This window comes from Argopecten irradians, unplaced genomic scaffold (genome assembly GCF_041381155.1).
Source record: "Argopecten irradians isolate NY unplaced genomic scaffold, Ai_NY scaffold_0085, whole genome shotgun sequence".
NCBI lineage: Eukaryota > Metazoa > Mollusca > Bivalvia > Pectinida > Pectinidae > Argopecten > Argopecten irradians.
The window spans coordinates 47295-71353 of record NW_027187552.1 but is presented as its reverse complement, the minus strand read 5'-3'; the positions used below and the strand labels follow the sequence as shown (position 1 = coordinate 71353).

General features: G+C 38.6%; 2 protein-coding genes across 2 annotated transcripts; both read left to right on the top strand.

The window, feature by feature from the left end:
- Positions 1 to 4733: 4733 nt before the first annotated feature.
- LOC138311688 (uncharacterized) lies at positions 4734 to 11292 on the top strand. Its single transcript, XM_069252937.1, has 2 exons — positions 4734 to 9441; positions 11155 to 11292. The coding sequence occupies exon 1, from the start codon at positions 8390 to 8392 to the stop codon at positions 9395 to 9397; it is 1008 nt and encodes a 335-aa protein (XP_069109038.1). The 5' UTR covers positions 4734 to 8389; the 3' UTR covers positions 9398 to 9441; positions 11155 to 11292.
- LOC138311689 (uncharacterized) lies at positions 11134 to 12398 on the top strand (the record flags this gene model as incomplete). Its single annotated transcript, XM_069252938.1, has 1 exon — positions 11134 to 12398. A coding segment is annotated over one exon (1170 nt), but the record flags the coding sequence as incomplete, so codon positions are not given.
- Positions 12399 to 24059: the final 11661 nt, after the last annotated feature.

Sequence of the window (24059 nt, the reverse complement as noted above, 5' to 3'; positions counted from 1 at the left end):
GTACCATCTCTATCAATATTATCATACCATACTCAACCCAACTGGTACCATCTCTATCAATATTATCATACCATACTCATACTCAACTGGTACCATCTCTATCAATATTATCATACCATACTCAACCAACTGGTACCATCTCTATCAATATTATCATACCATACTCAACCCAACTGGTACATCTCTATCAATATTATCATACCATACTCAACCCAACTGGTACCATCTCTATCAATATTATCATACCATACTCAACCAACTGGTACCATCTCTATCAATATTATCATACCATACTCACCCAACTGGTCATCTATCAATATTATCATACATACTCAACCAACTGGTACCATCTCTATCAATATTATCATACCATACTCAACCCAACTGGTACCATCTCTATCAATATTATCATACCATACTCAACCCAACTGGTACCATCTCTATCAATATTATCATACCATACTCAACCCAACTGGTACCATCTCTATCAATATTATCATACCATACTCAACTCAACTGGTACCATCTCTATCAATATTATCATACCATACTCAACCCAACTGGTACATCTCTATCAATATTATCATACCATACTCAACCCAACTGGTACATCTCTATCAATATTATCATACCATACTTCAACCAACTGGTACCATCTCTATCAATATTATCATACCATACTCAACCCAACTGGTACATCTCTATCAATATTATCATACCATATTCAACCCAACTGGTACCATCTCTATCAATATTATCATACCATACTCAACCCAACTGGTACCATCTCTATCAATATTATCATACCATACTCAACCCAACTGGTACCATCTCTATCAATATTATCATACCATACTCAACCCAACTGGTACCATCTCTATCAATATTATCATACCATACTCAACCCAACTGGTACCATCTCTATCAATATTATCATACCATACTCAACCCAACTGGTACCATCTCTATCAATCATCATTATCATACCATACTCAACTCAACTGGTACATCTCTCTATCAATATTATCATACCATACTCAACCCAACTGGTACATCTCTATCAATATTATCATACCATACTTCAACCCAACTGGTACCATCTCTATCAATATTATCATACCATACTCAACCCAACTGGTACCATCTCTATCAATATTATCATCCATATAATGGTACCATATCAATATTATCATACCATACTCAACCAACTGGTACCATCTCTATCAATATTATCATACCATATTCAACCCAACTGGTACCATCTCTATCAATATTATCATACCATACTCAATCCCAACTGTACATCTCTATCAATATTATCATACCATACTCACCCAACTGGGCCATCTCTATCAATATTATCATACCATACTCACCAACTGGTACCATCTCTATCAATATTATCATACCATACTCACCCCAACTGGTACCATCTCTATCAATATTATCATACCATACTCACCCAACTGGTACCATCTCTATCAATATTATCATACCATATTCAACCCAACTGGTACCATCTCTATCAATATTATCATACCATACTCAACCCCAACTGGTACCATCTCTATCAATATTATCATACCATACTCAACCCAACTGGTACCATCTCTATCAATATTATCATACCATACTCACCCCAACTGGTACCTATCTCTATCAATATTATCATACCATACTCAACCCAACTGGTACCATCTCTATCAATATTATCATACCATACTCAACCCAACTGGTACATCTCTATCAATATTATCATACCATACTCAACACAACTGGTACATCTCTATCAATATTATCATACCATATTCAACCCAACTGGTACATCTCTATCAATATTATCATACCATACTCAACCCAACTGGTACCATCTCTATCAATATTATCATACCATACTCAACCCAACTGGTACCATCTCTATCAATATTATCATACCATACTCAACCCAACTGGTACCATCTCTATCAATATTATCATACCATACTCAACCCAACTGGTACCATCTCTATCAATATTATCATACCATACTCAACCCAACTGGTACATCTCTATCAATATTATCATACCATACTCAACCCAACTGGTACCATCTCTATCAATATTATCATACCATACTCAACCCAACTGGTAACCATCTCTATCAATATTATCATACCATACTCAACCCAACTGGTACATCTCTATCAATATTATCATACCATACTCAACCAACTGGTACATCTCTATCAATATTATCATACCATACTCAACCCAACTGGTACATCTCTATCAATATTATCATACCATACTCAACCCAACTGGTACATCTCTATCAATATTATCATACCATATCAACAACTGGTACATACTATCAATATTATCATACCATACTCAACACAACTGGTACATCTCTATCAATATTATCATACCATACTCAACCCAACTGGTACCATCTCTATCAATATTATCATACCATACTCAACCCAACTGGTACCATCTCTATCAATATTATCATACCATACTCAACCCAACTGGTACCATCTCTATCAATATTATCATACCATACTCACCCCAACTGGTACCATCTCTATCAATATTATCATACCATACTCAACCCAACTGGTACCATCTCTATCAATATTATCATACCATACTCAACCCAACTGGTACCATCTCTATCAATATTATCATACCATACTCAACCCAACTGGTACCATCTCTATCAATATTATCATACCATACTCAACCCAACTGGTACATCTCTATCAATATTATCATACCATACTCAACCCAACTGGTACCATCTACTATCAATATTATCATACCATACTCAACCCAACTGGTACATCTCTATCAATATTATCATACCATATTCAACTCAAATGGTACCATCTCTTATCAATATTATCATACCATGCTCAAACCAACTGGTACATCTCTATCAATATTATCATACCATACTCACCCCAACTGGTACATCTCTATCAATATTATCATACCATACTCATACTCAACTTTATCATACCAATCAACCAACTGGTACCATCTCTATCAATATTATCATACCATACTCAACCCCAACTGGTACCATCTCTATCAATATTATCATACCATACTCAACCCAACTGGTACCATCTCTATCAATATTATCATACCATACTCAACCCAACTGGTACATCTCTATCAATATTATCATACCATACTCAACCCAACTGGTACATCTCTATCAATATTATCATACCATACTCAACCCAACTGGTACCATCTCTATCAATATTATCATACCATACTCAACTCAACTGGTACATCTCTATCAATATTATCATACCAACTGGGTACATCTCTATCAATATTATCATACCATACTCAACCCAACTGGTACCATCTCTATCAATATTATCATACCATACTCAACCCAACTGGTACCATCTCTATCAATATTATCATACCATACTCAACCCAACTGGTACCATCTCTATCAATATTATCATACCATACTCAACCCAACTGGTACATCTCTATCAATATTATCATACCATACTCAACCCAACTGGTACCATCTCTATCAATATTATCATACCATACTCAACCCAACTGGTACCATCTCTATCAATATTATCATACCATACTCAACCCAACTGGTACATCTCTATCAATATTATCATACCATATTCAACCCAACTGGTACATCTCTATCAATATTATCATACCAGATTCAACCCAACTTAGTACCATCTCTATCAATATTATCATACCATACTCAAACTCCAACTGGTACCATCTCTTATCAATATTATCATACCATACTCAACCCAACTGGTACCATCTCTATCAATATTATTCCACCATACTCAACCTAGTCCGAATGATTCTGACTATCTATCCGCTTTTTATATACTGACGTGGGCGAATGATAGTCAGAAGTCTGTGCTCTTTCAAAACGCCAAAAGTCAGCGACCCTCACCACGGTCGCTAGTTTTTCAATGTTTTCTCTTTTCAGGTTTCATGTGATTTTTTTGACAATTGCATAGTTCGATAGAACAAGAGGCCCAGAGGGCCTGTATCGCTCACCTGGTTTGTAATGCCAAGTAATGTTCTGAATACAAGTTCATTGTTTCTTTTCTGAAGGAATTTTAATATTAACCTCTAAATCCCCTATTGGGCCCCATCCCTCCTGCCCCCAGGGGGTCAGGGCCAAAATTTATACAAGTTCTGTTCCCCTTCCCCCAAGGATGTTTGTGGCCAAATTTGGTTACAATCCATGTAGAACTCTATGACTAGTAGCGATTAAAGGATTTACCTCTATTTCCTCTATTGGGCCCCGCCCCTCCTGCCCCCGGGGGACCAGAGCCAAAATTTATACAAGTTCTGTTTACATTCCCCCAAGGATGTTTGTGGCCAAATTTGGTTTCATTCCATTCATAACTCTATGACTAGTAGCGATTTAAATGATTTACCTCTTTTTCCCCTATTGGGCCTTGCCCCTCCTGCCCCTGGGGAACCAGAGCCAAAATTTATACAAGTTCTGTTCCCCTTCCCTCAAGGATGTTTGTGGCCAATTTGGTTTCATTCCATTCAGAACTCTATGACTAGTAGCGATTTAAAGGATTTACCTCTATTTCCCCTATTGGGCCCCACCCCTCCTGCCCCTGGGGGATCAGAACCAAAATTTATACAAGTTCTGTTCCCCTTCCCCCAAGGATGTTTGTGGCCAAATTTGGTTACAATCCATGCAGAACTCTAGGACAAGTAGCGATTTAAAGGATTTACCTCTATTTTCTTTATTGGGCCCCGCACCTCCTGCCTCCGGGGGACCAGAGCCAATATTTATACAAGTTCTGTTCCCCTTCCCCCAAGGATGTTTGTGGCCAAATTTGGTTACAATCCATGTAGAACTCTATGACTAGTAGCGATTTAAAGGATTTACCTCTTTTTCCCCTATTGGGCCCCGGCCCTCCTGCCCCCGGGGGACCAGAGCCAAAATTTATACAAGTTCTGTTTCCCTTCCTCCAAGGATGTTTGTGGCCAAATTTAGTTTCATTCCATTCAGAACTCTATGACTAGTAGCGATTTAAATGATTTACCTCTATTTCCACTATTGGGCCCAGCCCCTCTTGCCCCTGGGGAACCAGAGCCAAAATTTATACAAGTTCTGTTCCCCTTCCCCCAAGGATGTTTGTGGCCAAATTTAGTTTCATTCCATTCAGAACTCTATGACTAGTAGCGATTTAAAGGATTTACCTCTATTTCCCCTATTGGGCCCCGGCCCTCCTGCCCCTGGGGGATCAGAACCAAAATTTAAACCAGTTCTGTTCCCCTTCCAAAAAGGATGTTTGTGGCTAACTTTGGTTACAATCCATGCAGAACTCTAGGACAAGTAGCGATTTATAGGATTTACCTCTATTTCCCCTATTGGGCCCCGCCCCTCCTGCCCCCGGGGGGTCAGAGCCAAAATTTATACAAGTTCTGTTCCCCTTCCCCCAAGGATGTTTGTGGCCAAATTTGGTTACATTCCATTCAGAACTATATGACTAGTAGCGATTTAAAGGATTTACCTCTTTCCCCTATTGGGCCCCGCCCCTCCTGCCCCTGGGGGGGGGGGGGGGTCAGAGTAAAAATTTATAGAAGTTCTGTTCCCCTCCCCCAAGGATGTTTGTGGCCAAATTTGGTTACAATCCATGCAGAATGACTTATAGCGATTTAAAGGAAATGTTGACGGACAGACGGACGGACGCCGGACGCCGCGCCATGACATAAGCTCACCGGCCCTTCGGGCCAGGTGAGCTAAACATTATTTTTACACTACCTTGACATGTTGAAAAAAGTAAATTATATCTATCAGCGTGCAACTTGTGGTATTTCTTTGAGACTTCTCAAATTTCCCGGCTAGATCGTCCATATTGGTTGAAGTTATCACGTGATTAAATTCTCGCCGGAAGTCAAGGGATAGCCTTTTCATCAACGCATTTTTAACCTTCATTTTCTGACGTCACTCAAATTCTCGCGAGATTGGTTTTGGCAGCCATTTACAAACAAATTGCTGAAATTGACGAAGTCCGAAGAAACTGGAGGAAATGCATTTGTTAACAGTCGTTTACACATATAATTGATATGGAAGGTAGTGTAAAAATAATTTTTCTATCGAACTATGCAATTGTCAAAAAAATCACATGAAACCTGAAAAGAGAAAACATTGAAAAACTAGCGACCCTGGTGAGGGTCGCTGACTTTTGGCGTTTTGAAAGAGCACGGACTTCTGACTATCATCCGCCCACTTCAGTATATAAAAAGCGGATAGATAGTCAGAAACATTCGGACTATACTTAACCCAATAAACACCTAGGACACTTAAAACAATTGAAAATGAAGGGGCACTTATAATTACCCATGTCTCTTTCCGACTTAACAACTTAACTGCCCTGGTATTGTTTATATTTTAATTTGATTTAATTTTACCCATACATCATTATTGTTATCAATACTTGAACACCTTGTTATTACCCATCTGTCATATGACTGTTACAACAATGACAAGACATTGAAAAATCCAAAATGGCGACCTCAGAGATCGATGTTATCAGGCAGTTTGTCCGCAAATAAGACCCCCCACCACTCTGGTTGGGGGATCTTATTTGCCGTGAAATACGGTAATAAAACCAAATTTCAGCTACCGGTAGGTAATCTTTCTGAAAATTATTGCACAGGGTAAGCCATTAAAGTGAACAGTCGGACAAAGATGACTAAAGTCGGTAAAAATGGTGTGAATGTATCCAGTATGATTTCTTATGAAATAGAAAAATACAATCTCTCGCCAAAATCTGTCTGCTAATGCTTTCAATGCTTTCAACTTTCCTTTACTTTAATGGTCAGAATTGGGAAACGTAAGCAGAACTTGGCCATCTTAATTATTAATATGTGAGAACTTTTGGAAGGCCAATGAACGCATTTAGACTGGTTTTCTTTGCCCGACTATTCACTTTAATCAATATACAAATTAAAGAAATCAAATAGAACACCTAACTACAACATTAGTACCATAACTACAACACTAGTACCATAACTCGGCCATGACTGAAGCGTTTTCATATTTCAGTTTGCATTTAATTTGAGATTAAAGTGAAAAATAAATGCCCTAAAAAGGGAGACTGTGCCTTTAAGGAAGAGGTTATTGGGTTAAATACGGGTCACTTTATATAATTTTAAACTGCTGCTATCTAGTTGTTGCAGACTAGAATAACAATAGGATAATTATATGTGATGTAGTATATTAAAAAGTGCATTTTTACTATGTAAATAGCAGTATTTTATGTGTATTTATATTATTAATGACAATATCTATTGTCAAAAGTGCATAAGAATCTTGGATTCTATAGTTATATAGTTAGTATTTTTAATACTGAGTTGAGATACTCTGATACTGTGATAAGTGAGCTGTCACTATAGACAGTACAGTGTTAGATGTAAAACGAGCATGCTTGCTCATTATTGTTTACTTAAGAATTTTCCACGTGTGTTATTATCATTGTTCATATGTTTTTACCTTTAAAGTCTGGTTTAACTGTAAGTCCAGTGCAAGAGTCGTCTAAAACGAGCGAGAAAGCTAATATTTTGCCAGAGAGTGTGCACGAGATCACCTCAGGCGCCACAACCCATAGTTACATATGTACCCATGTCAAACTGAACTGCTAATATAAGCAGTTATTAGGCAGTTTTGTAGTAGTCCCAAAATTTTAGGCAGTTATAAGGCAGTTCTCAACAGTCCAGTTTTAAGCAGTCACTGAAAACTGCTTATATTTCACCATACAAGATTTAAAACTGCTTGTTGAACTGCTAACTAAATTTGTAAGCAGTCAGTGACTGCTTATCATACATTGTAGACTGAAACTGCTTGTCATTGACTGCTTATAGACCAAAATAAAACTTATATAGTGAAGTTGTCTTGCAACTTATTATTAAATGCAAAGGAACATGAATTAAGATACATCATTAAATTGTAAATTTTAAATGTGTGATTAATTCTTACTTAAAAACATTTTTTTAATTTTACACACAATAAACCATTTAAATGCAATTCAAAACTAAATAAAGGTCAGTTTGATCAACATAATTATTCTATACATGTATTCATAAAATATCAAAGTAATATTATAATTTCTCATATTATTGATAAATATGTGCCAATAATACTATTTTGTACATATAAACATAGATGCATATACAGTCCCTATCTCTAACACCCTGGGGAGGCAGCTACAGCTATGGGTCATTCTACTTCATCACATGTCAAGGTCACTGCGGAACCACATGAGATACCGCTAGCTAGCTGGACTTCAGTGCGCGGTTATCTTGCTTTTCAGTACACACGTGTTTTTGCTCTGCTCCCTATCAGCGAGGAAGCAGTTTTTTCATAATGGCTACTGGCCTTGATGAGGATGCTCTACTGGGGCCCTCAGACCACGACAATGTCGTTTCGTCTTTGCAGCCTTGTTTTGACAAACTGCAGAATTCATTAAATTCCATTGCTACTGGCATGGAAAAAATGGGCCAGGCTTGGCAAACGTTGGCTAATAAAGAGTCAACACAGAAACCCTCTACTGGGGGGCTCAAACGATCATACTCCGATTCCGATTCTGATGAGGAGCCTATGTCAGTTTATGATGACGCAGATGATGTAAATAGCCTCATAAACGATACAAGTATTTCTGATGCTAATTGTAATAATCAAGAATCAGAGCTTGATACCTCCATCCTCGATGAAGCTGAAGCTTCAATGGACGGGGATGAGGAGTTAGGGGCAGATGTGACCCCAAAATTGGCTAATATAGCCAATAAAGCATTTTCCTGCACTATGAATATTGATATCATAAAGAAAAAGCAGGAAACATATCCAAGGCCGAAAAATTGTGAGCGGCTTGTTGTTCCTCAAATTAATAAGGAAATATTCAGACGTTTGAGGAAGCAGCATGGCTTTATTAAAAAGCGCGACTTACGTTTTATGAACGTACAGCGGGCCATAACAAAAGGGGCATCAGCGGTGACTCGTATGGCCAATGATTTACTTGTTGGAGAGAAAACAAGTAAGACGAATGAGTACATCAAAATTTGTACAGATGTTTTATCCCTTCTGGGGCATGCCAACACAACACTGTCCCACAATCGTCGGGAATTGCTGAGACCAGTTCTGAAAAGTGATCATGTCGGTCTGTGTGACAATAGCGTTCCAGTTACTAACTGGTTATTTGGGGATGATCTCCTCAAAACTGTAAAGGAGGCACGACAATCTATTGGTGTGGGAAGAGAATACAATCAGCAGTACTCTTCAAAAAACTGGAAAAGATCGGGGGATTACAACTCCTCCAATCACAACAAACAACACAACCAGACACCAAAGAACAACTTCCACAAAAAGAAGAAGTAAATGGAAGTACCTGTACCATAGAGACGAATGTGTCATCTCAGCAGGTAAATACTGATTTTGATAATTTTGTGATAATAACTAGGAAACAATCTGTGGAAGACATAGCGACTTTCACAGGTGGGAGAATAGTTAATTTTTTGAATCACTGGAAGTCACTGACATCTGATCAGGAAATACTTTCCACTGTGAAGGGTTTGGAAATTGATTTTATTTCAAAACCTGTTCAACAAAATAAGCCAAGATGTCATTCTTTTTCTGATAAAGAAGCAGAGGCAATTTCAACAGAAATATCAAATTTGATTCGGAAAGACGTGATTATAAAAACTTTCCATGAACATGGTGAATTTATATCACCTATATTTTTGAGACCGAAAAAAGACAATTCTTTTCGAATGATATTAAATTTAAAACGGCTGAATGAATCAGTTCAGTATAACCATTTCAAAATGGATTCTTTGGTTTCTGCAATTCAAATGATGCAACCAAATTGTTATATGGCTTCCATTGATTTGAAAGATGCCTACTATTGTATTCCAATTGCTAAACATCATCAAAAATATTTGAAGTTTGCATGGGACGGACAGTTATATAAATTCAAGGCTTGCCCAATGGGGTTAACAACTGCTCCGAGAGTTTTTACAAAATTATTAAAACCAATTTTCTCTCATCTTAGACAATCAGGTCATCAGTCAGTTGTTTACATTGATGATACATACTTACAGGGAGAAACTATGGAAACTTGTCAGAACAATGTACAGGCCACTGTGACTCAGTCGAGAAATTGTGGGTTTGTTGTTCATCCAGAAAAATCTGTTTTTCATGCTTCGCAAACAATTGTTTTTCTTGGTTTTGTTTTAAACTAGATAGAGATGTCAGTTTCATTGACAACAGAGAGACAGGAGAAAATTATATCAGTCTTTGCTCTGTATTTACAGCACCGAGGTCCATCAATTAGGGATCTGAGTGTAGTAATTGGGCATTTAGTGTCTAGTTTGCCTGCTGTGCCTTATGGACAGCTGTTTTATCGGCAGTTAGAAAACGAGAAAATCTCTGCTTTAAAACTAGCTAAAGGGAATTTTGAGATGAAATTCCAGCTCTCTGGATTAGGTCGAGGTGACCTAAAATGGTGGTTGGATAATATATCAACTTCAAAGTCTCCAATTTCACACGGTCAACCAGACCTCATACTTGAAACAGATTCCATCCAGAAGGGATGGGGGTGTTATTGCCGCTCCCTCAATGTGAGCTGGGGGGCCTTGGAAGACGTGTGAATCAAACCACCACATTAATGTGCTAGAATTACAAGCTGCTTTCTTCTCATTAAAAGCTTTATGCAATGATAAGGAAAATATTCACATTCAGTTATTAATGGACTCTATGACTGCTGTATCATATATCCGGGAACAAGGGGGCAGTAGGTCCCTTGAATGTAATGCTATGGCTAGAAAAATATGGTTATGGGCTTATGCTCGGCATATCTGGTTAAGTTCTACTCACATTCCTGGGATAGACAATAGATCAGCTGATTACGAAAGTAGAAATTTTAATACAGAAACTGAGTGGATGCTCTCGAAGGTAGTTTTCGAGAGATCAATGAAACACTTGAATTTCATTCCTGATATTGATCTTTTTGCATCAAGGTTAAACCGACAAATTCAAAAATATGTGTCATGGAGGCCTGAACCTGAAGCATTTGCGGTAGATGCATTTACTATGACATGGTCTAAATATAATTTTTATTGTTTTCCTCCTTTCAGCCTGCTACCAGCAGTTCTTCAAAAGATTTCTATAGAACAAACGACGGGAATTGTGGTGCTTCCAAACTGGCCAACACAACCATATTATGCAACAGCAATGAACATGCTTATTTCAAAACCACTGTTGCTAAAACGAAACAAACAGTTACTCCAGTTGCCACTTCATCCAGAAATGATTCACCAAATCTGGAAGAAACTCGATCTTCTGGTTTGTCATTTATCCGGAAATCCATCGAGGGTCAAAACCTTTCACAACAAACTACTGATATCATTGTGTCCTCCTGGCGGCCAAAGACATCAAAGCAGTACCAGTGTTATCTCAAACAGTGGGAGGGGTTCTGCAGTCAACGGACTTTGGATCCCTTTCGATCTAATGTGCGAACAGTCCTAATGTTTTTAACACAGCTGTTTGAGAAAGGAGTGGGGTATTCGGCTATTAACACTGCCAAGAGTGCCCTATCAACTGTAATTAATTTGGAAGACAGTGTAATTGGTACTTTGGGTCAACACGCGTTGGTTAAACGATTCATGAGAGGTGTTTATAATCAGCGACCCAGCCTACCGAGATACACCCACACGTGGGATGTGAAAACTGTGTTAGATTATCTGGAATCAATTAACATTGGAAATATTTCGTTGAAAGATCTTACTCTCAAGCTGACAATGCTTTTAGCATTAGTTTCTGGCCAGCGTGTCCAAACACTTCACACTTTATCTGTAAACAATGTCAAATGTGTGGAAGATAATGTTGAAATAAAAGTGACAGCCTTGTTAAAACAAAGCAAACCAGGTAAACATTTATCGGTGCTAACATTTGAGAAGTTCAGCAACGAAAATTTGTGTGTGGTGATTCATTTATTGAAATACATTAAAATGACAACTGACATTCGTGAAGATGATAGACTATTGATTAGTTTTCATAAACCTCATAAAAGTGTTTCGGCCAGCACTATCTCAAGGTGGATTAAAACTGTTATGTCATCAAGTGGTATCGATACAGAAATATTCAAATCCCATAGCACCCGGTCGGCATCCACATCAGCTTCAGTGGCACAGGGTGTTCCAGTATCACAGATAATGGAAAAGGTGGGATGGCGATCTGCAAAAACTTTCCAAAAATTTTATAACAGATCGGATAATATTCTTTAAAAATCGTGGTGACTTTAAGCAATATACTGACATTGTCATGTTTTGGAACTTATTGTGGCTTTTATTGGTGTATAATATAATCATATTGACATTTATGTCGGTTTTATCGTTATTTTTCTAATCTTATCAAATGGCCTCAGAGCTTTCAACTCTCATGTGGTTCCGCAGTGACCTTGACATGTGATGAAGTAGAATTGATAAATTAAACGAGACTTACCTGGAAGTTGAAGTTTGATTGGAATTCTACTTCATCACTGTCGGGAACGGAGGAATCACATGCCCGCCCTTTATTTTTACAAAGGTGCATATATAATTTCATTTGCAGTTCCTTTTCATTGGATTATCTTATAATATGGAATTATTCGGTGATTGTCAATTACTGGTGTTTTTCCCACCCATATACACGTGATTCATCTTCGACCATTTGATGTCAAATACTGAAGTCCAGCTAGCTAGCGCTATCTCATGTGATTCCTCCGTTCCCGACAGTGATGAAGTAGAATTCCAATCAAACTTCAACTTCCAGGTAAGTCTCGTTTAATTTATCAATTATACACAGAGATGGTGACCCCCACATGCAGTGTTGCTGTGTGTACACATGTGGTGACCTTTGAACCTGTAGTCTCCCTCCAAATTCCAGCGGTCAGTTTGAACAGTTTGGTGTGAGGAAGCATGTGCACAGATAATCTTCTACATCATTTGGACCATTTGGTGAATATTTTGGACATCTACAATAAGTGAGGTGTAGTTTTCAACATGCAGTTTTACATAGTTACAAGTGTAAGTATAAAGGGAATTGTGTATAGCCAGGAATAGAAATGGTAAAACGTTTCAGTTTTGGATGTATGCATTCTGGTGTTGTACTGGATTATAACCCTATAATTTTGCTGTAAACCCCCAAAGTAGAAGGTAAGATGCATGAGCTTTTAATCTATGTGCATGTATATATAGCTTCATGGGAACCATGCATTTAAATTTGGAAACTTAGAAGTTAACTATTTCTATTTTTTTTATTGATAAAATTCAAATTCATTTTCCATTTTACTCTTATACACCCCCAGTATAACATAGATGATGCATTTTCTTTTTAAAACAATTTGTATGACACAAAATAAACATTATGATTTATGTGTATATATCTTGGATTGGTTTATATTATTCAATCTTTTATTTTCTATAAATTTCTGAAAAATGAATACCGGTAAATGCATGCATATAATGCAAGGCAAGTTATTTTTTAAAAACTGCAAACTTTATCTTAGAGTTAGTGTAATTATATATAACTTGTCTATGTATATTTTCCACCTTATAGTATTTTCATTTTTTTCCCATATAATTGGAAATGTGTTAACAGTTTCTTGAACTTATATTTATAAGTATCAAGCAATTGTGATTCATAAATATAAGCAGTCGCATTCTCCATATTTGGATTGTTTTTAGCAGTTTTGTGAGCTATTTATAGATATTAGGCAGTTTTGACTCGTACATTAAGCAGTCGCTTGCGCCATATTTGGACATTTTAGGCAGTTCATTTTGAAATCGACTGCCTAAGAACTGCCTGAAGTAAGCAGTCGCATGCGCCATATATGGACATTTTCGGCAGTTCATTTTTTTAAAACGGACTGCCTAAAAAGTGCCTAAAAACTGCTAAGGAACTGCTAACCGACTGCTAGTGGACTGTGAAGGTTAAGGGACTGCCAATTTTTCCAATGGATTGCTAACGGTTAACAGTCCCAGCCAGTTGCATTATGAAGGCTAAAGAACTGCTAAAAGAACTGCTTATACAGTAAACTGTGAACTGTGAAGGCTTAAAAACTGCTGAAGAACTGCCTTCCACTTTGACATGGGTAGGAATTTAATAATATGCATACGCAATTACCAACTCATATCTCAGACGTAGGTCTAATGGCGACCGTGTTTTTTCTCGGTCGAAAATGCAGTATAAACAGAGTAAAATATATGAATACCAGATGTTTATATCTGAATGTTATTGTTAAATATATTTATTTCCCCTTTTTATAATTAAAATAACGCAATAGTTCCCGGATTGTATTACTATTTATTACAATAAAATGTAAACAAACATCGCAAGCGGCTGTGTTCCCACTATGTTTATGATTCATTCTCACTTAGCCAATTCACAACATTCTGAAATTTACCTGTAGTACCTGGCCAACATGTCAAGTTTTACACCTGAGTGAGTTTAAACTATAGTCTGTTCTTACTTTCTATGATAGGAAATATTTATGAACAAGGACATAGTCATTCTGATCCCCCGCCAATGGAGATATCAAAGCTGAAGTAAGTTTGATTGTGGAGACTTATGTGTATGAAAACAAGAGGCCCAAGGGCATTAACGGTCATCTGACTCATGTCACAAAACTACAGTCACAGCATAATGGAGTGGTTAACAATTAATATAAGCAATGCAAGGAACTTTTTTTTTTAATATGCAAGTTTCTGAAATAGGTAAAGGTCATTTGTTGAACAAACTTGGTAGCCCTTCATCCATATATGGTATTAACCCATTCAAGGATGAAGGAGGAGTCGGATTTCAAAGCCAAATATCAGCAAAGCTCCCATTTTGGACTCTGACGTTCTATCCCCATGGGTCATACCTCGTCCTTTATAAAATATGTTCCCCCTTCTGAGCCCCGTCCCTCTGTCCCCTAGGGTCTTGCCTAACTCGTTTATATTAAATATGATTGTCCTTCCCCAGTGATGTTTCACACAAAATATGGATGCATTAATCCACTCAAGGGTTAGGAAGGAGTAGGCTTTTAAAGCAAAATTTAATCAAAATTCCCCATTCTGAGCCCCGCCCTCTGTCCCCAGGGATCGGGCCTAACTTGTTTATATAAAATATGACAGTCCTTCCTCTACGATCTTTTACGCAAAATATGGATGAAATCCACTAAAGGGTTAAGGAGGAGTAGGATTTTAAAGCTAAAACAAGTACTCATTGTAATGGACACTAATACATAATCCCCCAAACGACCCCCTCCCCATCTCCACCTGCGACAAATTAAGAATGCAGTTGCACAGTATATGAACATTTTGAAAGAAATTTTGAGGTACTTTTACATTCAATGAATTGCAGACGAAAATTTGAAAACAGGAGGTTTGCCCAGCAAAAATCTTTCAAAATTTTTATCATACTGACAAGCATCCCTTTATAACCCTTTATACTAAATTTCATTGATCAGAGACCAAAATATAACAAGAGGCCCATGGGCCTTAACGGTCATCTGACTCATGGCACAAAACAACAAAGTCACAGTATAAAGTATTGGTTAACGATTAATTTAAACAATACAAGGAACTCCTTAGTTGAATATTCAAGTTTCTGAAATAGGTAAATGTCATTTCTTGAACAAACTTGGTAGCCCTTCATCCATATATGGTTGTAACCCATTCAAGGATTAATATAAGGAGGAGTCAGATTTTAAAGCCAAATTTCAGCAAAGCTCCCATTTTGGACCTCCACCATACTATCCCAATGGGTCTTAGCTCGGTCCTAAAAAATATGATAGTCTTCAACTAAAGTTCCCCCTTCTGAATCAATTAAAACCCCTATAGATCAATTTTCATTGAGATCGGAGACTGAAACCTGAAAACAGGAAGTGGGCCAGCAGCCATCTTGGAATACCAAAATATTTACGAAAATGTTTGCATGTTGTTCGGCATCAATTAAAACCCCTATATACAAATTTTCATTGAGATCGGAGACTGAAACCTTAAAACAGGAAGTGGGCATCGGCCATCTTGGAATACCAAAATCTTTACGAAAATGTTTGCATGTTGTTCGGCATCAATTAAAACCCCTTTATACCAATTTTCATTGAGATCGGAGACTGAAACCTTAAAACAGGAAGTGGGCCAGCGGCCATCATGGAATACCAAAATCTTTACGAAAATGTTTGCATGTTGTTCGGCATCAATTATAACCCCTATAGACCAATTTTGATTGAGATCGGAGACCAAAACCTGAAAACAGGAAGTGGGCCAGCTAAGATTAAGAAAACTTGCCCTTTTGGGACCCCACCCCTTAGCCCCGCGGGGTCGGACAAGACTCATTTATATAAAATATGATTGTCCTTCCCCTATGATGTTTTACACCAAATATAGATGAAATCCATCCAAGGATGAAGGAGGAGTAGGATTTTAAAGCTAAAATTAAGAAAATTTGCCCTTTTGGGGCCCCATCCCTCGACCCCAAGGGTCGGACCATGCCACTTATATAAATTATGATTGTCCGTCCCCTATGATGTTTCACACCAAATATGGATGAAATCCATCAAAGGATGAAGGAGGAGTAGGATTTTAAAGCTAAAATTAACAAAATTTGCCCTTTTGGGGCCCCACCCCTCAGCCCCTAGGGGTCGGACCAGACTCATTTATATAAAATATGATTGTCCGTCCCCAATGATTTTTCACACCAAATATGGGTGAAATCCATCCAAGGATGAAGGAGGAGTAGGATTTTAAATCTAAAATTAAGAAAATTTCCCCATTTGGGACCCCATACCTCAGCCCCTAGGGGTCGGACCAGGCTCATTTATATAAAATATGATTGTCCTTCCCCAATGATGTTTTATACCAAATATAGATGAAATCCATCCAAGGATGAAGGAGGAGTAGAATTTTTAAAGCTAACAAGAGATCCCAGAGGGATCTTGGCGCCCACCTAAGAACGATCTTTGTCTGACAAAGGAAAGAGGGATCTTTTCTCTGCTTTTCAAGCTTTAACTACATATTACTACACATGAAATTTCAGAAAGATCCTTTGACTGCTTTCTGAGATATATAACAGTAACAAACTTCAATTATCAAAATCCAAGATGGCGTCCTTTCGGCCATCTTGTTCACCGATCGGTACCAAAATGCAATATGCACAACTAGGCCCCTAGGGGAACCTGCGCATGCAATTTGAGACAGATCCATTCAGTACTTTAACTATCAAAATCCAAGATGGCGGCCTGTCGGCCATCTTGTTCATCAATCGGTCCCAAAATGCAATATGCACAACTAGGCCCCTGGGGGAACCTGCACATGCAATTTGAGACAGATCCCTTCAGTACTTTCTGAGAAATAGCGGTAACAAACTTCAATTGTCAAAATCCAAGATGGCGGCCTGTCGGCCATCTTGTTAACCGATCGGTACCAAAATGCAATATGCACAACTTAACTAGGCCCCTAGGGGAACTTACATGTGAAATTTGAGAAAGATCCCTTTAGTGCATTCTGAGAAATAGCCGTAACAAACTTTAACTATCAAAATCCAAGATGGCGGCCTTTCGGCCATCTTGTTCACCGATCGGTACCAAAATGCAATATGCATAACCAGGGACCTAGGGAAACCTGCACATGAAATTTGAGACAGATCCCTTCAGTACTTTCTAAGAAATAGTGGTAGCAAGCTTCAACTATCAAAATCCAAGATGGCGTCCTGTCGGCCAACTTGTTCACCGATCGGTCTGAAAATGCAATATGCACAACTAGGCCCCTAGGGGAACCCGCACAATGCAATTTGATATAGATCCCTTGAGTACTTTCTGAGAAATAGTGGTAACAAACTTTAACTATCAAAATCCAAGATGGCGGCCTGTCGGCCATCTTGTTCATCAATCGGTCCCAAAATGCATTATGCACAACTAGGCCCCTAGGGGAACCTGCACATGCAATTTGAGACAGATCCCTTCAGTCTTTTCTGAGATATAGCGGTAACAAACTTCAATTGTCAAAATCGTAGATGGCGGCCTGTCGGCCATCTTGTTCACCGATCAGTCTGAAAATGCAATATGCACAACTAGGCCCCAAGGGGAACTTACATGTGAAATTTGAGAAAGATCCCTTCAGTACATTCTGAGAAATAGCGGTAACAAACTTTAACTATCAAAATCCAAGATGGCGGCCTGTCGGCCATCTTGTTCATCGATCGGTCCCCAAATGCAATATGCACAACTAGGCCCCTAGGGGAACCTACATATTAAATTTGAGAAACATCCCTTCAGTACTTTCTGAAAAATAGCGGTAACAAGAATTGTTAACGGACGGACGGACGGACGGACGGATGGAAGGACGGACGACGGACCACGGACAAAAAGCGATTTGAATAGCCCACCATCTGTTGATGGTGGGCTAAAAATAACCTTTTTGGGGCCCCACCCCTCAGTCCCTAGGGGACGGACCAGGCTCATTTATATAAAATATGATTGCCCTTTCCCAACAACGTTTCACACCAAATATGGATGAAATCCATCCAAGGATGAAGGAGGAGTAGGATTTTAAAGCTAAAATTAAGAAAAATTGCCCTTTTGGGGCCCCACCCCTCAGCCCCTAGGGGTCGGACCAGGCTCATTTATATAAAATATGACTGTCCTTCCCTAATGATGTTTCACACCAAATATGGATGAAATCTACCCAAGGATGAAGGAGGAGTAGGATTTTAAAGCTTAAAATAAGAAAATTTGCCCTTTTGGGGCCCCACCCCTCAGCCCCTAGGGGTCGGACCAGACTCATTTATATAAAATATGATTGTCCGTCCCCAATGATTTTTCACACCAAATATGGATGAAATCCATCGAAGGATGAAGGAGGAGTAGGATTTTAAATCTAAAATTAAGAAAATTTCCCCATTTGGGACCCCATACCTCAGCCCCTAGGGGTCGGACCAGGCTCATTTATATAAAATATGATTGTCCTTCCCCAATGATGTTTTATACCAAATATAGATGAAATCCATCCAAGGATGAAGGAGGAGAAGAATTTTTAAAGCTAAAAATAACCTTTTTGGGGCCCCACCCTCAGTCCCTAGGGGACGGACCAGGCTCATTTATATAAAATATGATTGCTCTTTCCCAACAACGTTTCACACCAAATATGGATGAAATCCATCCAAGGATGAAGGAGAAGTAGGATTTTAAAGCTTAAATTAAGAAAATTTCCAATTTTGGAGCCTCGCCCCTCTGCCCCTAGGGGTCGGACCAGGCTCATTTATATAAAATATGATTGCCCTTTCCCAACAACGTTTCACACCAAATATGTTATGAAATCCATCCAAGGATGAAGGAGGAGTAGGATTTTTAAACTAAAATTAAGAAAAAATTTTGGGGACCCCCCTCAGCCCCAAGGGGTCGGACTAAGCTCATTTATATAAAATATGATTGTCCTTCCCCAATGATGTTTCACACCAAATATGAATGAAATCAACCCAAGAATGAAGGAGGAGTAGGATTTTAAAGCTTAAAATAAGAAAATTTGCCATTTTGGGGCCCCGCCCCTTAGGCCAAAGGGGTCGGAAAAAGCTCATTTATATAAAATATGATTGTCTTTCCCCAATGATGTTTCACACCAAATATGGATGAAATCCATCCAAGGATGAAGGAGGAGTAGGATTTTAAAGCTAAAATTAAGAAAATTTGCCCTTTTGGGGCCCCACCCCTCAGCCCCTAGGGGTCGGACCAGGCTCATTTATATAAAATATGACTGTCCCTCCCTAATGATGTTTCACACCAAATATGGATGAAATCTACCCAAGGATGAAGGAGGAGTAGGATTTTAAAGCTTAAAATAAGAAAATTTGCCCTTTTGGGGCCCCACCCCTCAGCCCCTAGGGGTCGGACCAGACTCATTTATATAAAATATGATTGTCCGTCCCCAATGATTTTTCACACCAAATATGGATGAAATCCATCGAAGGATGAAGGAGGAGTAGGATTTTAAATCTAAAATTAAGAAAATTTCCCCATTTGGGACCCCATACCTCAGCCCCTAGGGGTCGGACCAGGCTCATTTATATAAAATATGATTGTCCTTCCCCAATGATGTTTTATACCAAATATAGATGAAATCCATCCCAGGATGAAGGAGGAGTAGAATTTTTAAAGCTAAAAAAAACCTTTTTGGGGCCCCACCCATCAGTCCCTAGGGGACGGACCAGGCTCATTTATATAAAATATGATTGCCCTTTCCCAACAACGTTTCACACCAAATATGGATGAAATCCATCCAAGGATGAAGGAGAAGTAGGATTTTAAAGCTTAAATTAAGAAAATTTCCCCTTTTGGAGCCCCGCCCCTCTGCCCCTAGGGGTGGGACCAGGCTCATTTATGTAAAATATGATTGCCCTTTCCCAACAACGTTTCACACCAAATATGGATGAAATCCATCCAAGGATGAAGGAGGAGTAGGATTTTTAAACTAAAATTAAGAAAAAATTTTGGGGACCCGCCCTCAGCTCCAAGGGGTCGGACTAAGCTCATTTATATAAAATGTGATTGTCCTTCCCCAATGATGTTTCACACCAAATATGAATGAAATCAACCCAAGGATGAAGGAGGAGTAGGATTTTAAAGCTTAAATAAGAAAATTTGCCCTTTTGGGGCCCCGCCCCTTAGCCCCAAGGGGTCGGACAAAGCTCATTTATATAAAATATGATTGTCTTTCCCCAATGATGTTTCACACCAAATATGGATGAAATCCATCCAAGGATGAAGGAGGAGTAGGATTTTAAAGCTAAAATTAAGAAAATTTGCCCTTTTGGGGCCTCACCCCTCAGCCCCTAAGGGTCGGACCAGGCTCATTTATATAAAATATGACTGTCCTTCCCTAATGATGTTTCACACCAAATATGGATGAAATCTACCCAAGGATGAAGGAGGAGTAGGATTTTAAAGCTTAAAATAAGAAAATTTGCCCTTTTGGGGCCCAACCCCTCAGCCCCTAGGGGTCGGACCAGACTCATTTATATAAAATATGATTATCCGTCCCCAATGATGTTTTATACCAAATATAGATGAAATCCATCCAAGGATGAAGGAGGAGAAGAATTTTTAAAGCTAAAAATAACCTTTTTGGGGCCCCACCCTCAGTCCCTAGGGGACGGACCAGGCTCATTTATATAAAATATGATTGCTCTTTCCCAACAACGTTTCACACCAAATATGGATGAAATCCATCCAAGGATGAAGGAGAAGTAGGATTTTAAAGCTTAAATTAAGAAAATTTCCAATTTTGGAGCCTCGCCCCTCTGCCCCTAGGGGTCGGACCAGGCTCATTTATATAAAATATGATTGCCCTTTCCCAACAACGTTTCACACCAAATATGGATGAAATCCATCCAAGGATGAAGGAGGAGTAGGATTTTTAAACTAAAATTAAGAAAAAATTTTGGGGACCCGCCCTCAGCCCCAAGGGGTCGGACTAAGCTCATTTATATAAAATATGATTGTCCTTCCCCAATGATGTTTCACACCAAATATGAATGAAATCAACCCAAGAATGAAGGAGGAGTAGGATTTTAAAGCTTAAAATAAGAAAATTTGCCCTTTTGGGGCCCCGCCCCTTAGGCCAAAGGGGTCGGAAAAAGCTCATTTATATAAAATATGATTGTCTTTCCCCAATGATGTTTCACACCAAATATGGATGAAATCCATCCAAGGATGAAGGAGGAGTAGGATTTTAAAGCTAAAATTAAGAAAATTTGCCCTTTTGGGGCCCCACCCCTCAGCCCCTAGGGGTCGGACCAGGCTCATTTATATAAAATATGACTGTCCCTCCCTAATGATGTTTAACAAAATTAAAGTACTATTTTTGGTTATATGAAAATGATTGTCCTTTATGGTCAATATGTTTTCAAAATCCAGAAAAATATTAAAGAAACAAAATATACAAATTTATCCATGCATTATGGATAAAGTATTTTAAGAAGGAGTAGAATTTAAAGGTAAAATTTAAAGAGGATGTTTTGGAATTTTGCCATACTAAAATGGTCAAAATTTAAATAGACCTAGGGTTAGGGGAAAACCCTGAATATATTGCCCCTATTGTACCAGGTCTAGAAATTCATTTATTTTAAAATCATGAATCCTTCATGGCCCCAAATCTTTTCACACAAAATATGGATGAAAATGGATAAATCCAGGCCCAAATGATGGGGAGAAAATTTGGATTTTAAAGTTTAATTCAATAAAAAAAAAGGAGTAGGTTTTTCAAAAAATCCCCATATGATTGTCCTTCCCCATTTTTGGGGCCCCCACCCATCAGTCCCTAGGGGAAAATGACCAGGCCTCATTTATATAAAATATGATTTTGCCCTTTCTCATTAACAACGTTATGATGTTCACCACCAATATGGATGAAAATCCATCCAAGGATGAAGGAGGAGTAGGGGGGATTTTAAAGCTTAAATTAAGAAAATTTCCCTTTTGGGGCCCCGCCCCTCTGCCCCTAGGGGTCGACCAGGCTCATTTATGTAATAATATGATTGTCCTTCCCAACAATTTCAACACCAAATATGGATGAAATCCATCCCAAGGATGAAGGAGAGTAGTAGGATTTTTTAAAGCTAAAATTAAGAAAATTTTTGCCCTTTTTGGGACCCCGCCCTCAGCCCCAAGGGGTGGACTAAGCTCTCATTATATAAAATATGATTGTCCTTTCCCCAATGATGTTTCACACCAAATATGGATGAAATCCATCCAAGGATGAAGGAGGAGTAGGATTTTAAAGCTAAAATTAAGAAAATTTGCCCTTTTGGGGCCCACCCTTCAGCCCCTAGGGGTCGGACCAGCTCATTTATATAAAATATGACTGTCTCCTTCCCTAATGATGTTTCACACCAAATATGGATGAAATCTACCCAAGGATGAAGGAGGAGTAGGATTTTAAAGCTTAAAATAAGAAAATTTGCCCTTTTGGGGCCCACCCTTCAGCCCTAAGGGGTCGGACCAGACTCATTTATATAAAATATGATTGTCCGTCCCCAATGATTTTTCACACCAAATATGGATGAAATTCATCGAAGGATGAAGGAGGAGTATAGGATTTTAAATCTAAAATTAAGAAAATTTCCCCATTTGGGCGGGCCCATACCTCAGCCCTAGGGGTCGGACCAGGCTCATTTATATAAAATATGATTGTCCTTCCCCAATGATGTTTTATACCAAATATAGATGAAATCCATCCAAGGATGAAGGAGGGAGTAGAATTTTTAAAGCTAAAAAAACCTTTTTGGGGCCCCACCCCATCAGTCCCTAGGGGACGGACCAGGCTCATTTATATAAAATATGATTGCCCTTTCCCAACAACGTTTCACACCAAATATGGATGAAATCCATCCAAGGATGAAAGGAGAGAGAGTAGATTTTAAAGCTTAAAATTAAGAAAATTTTCCCTTTTGGAGCCCGCCCCTCTGCCCCTAGGGGTTACCAGGCTCATTTATTACTAAAATATGATTGCCCTTTCCCAACAACGTTTCACACCAAATATGGATGAAATCCATCCAAGGATGAAGGAGGAGTAGGATTTTTAAACTAAAATTAAGAAAAAATTTTGGGGACCCCGCCCTCAGCCCCAAGGGGTCGGACTAAGCTCATTTATATATAAAATATGATTGTCCTTCCCCAATGATGTTTCACACCAAATATGAATGAAATCAACCCAAGGATGAAGGAGGAGTAGGATTTTAAAGCTTAAAATAAGAAAATTTGCCCTTTTGGGGCCCCCCGCCCCTTAGCCCCAAGGGGTCGGACAAAGCTCATTTATATAAAATATGATTGTCTTTCCCAATGATGTTTCACACCAAATATGGATGAAATCCATCCAAGGATGAAGGAGGAGTAGGATTTTAAAGCTAAAATTAAGAAAATTTGCCCTTTTGGGGCCCCACCCCTCAGCCCCTAGGGGTCGGACCAGGCTCATTTATATAAAATATGACTGTCCTTCCCTAATGATGTTTCACACCAAATATGGAT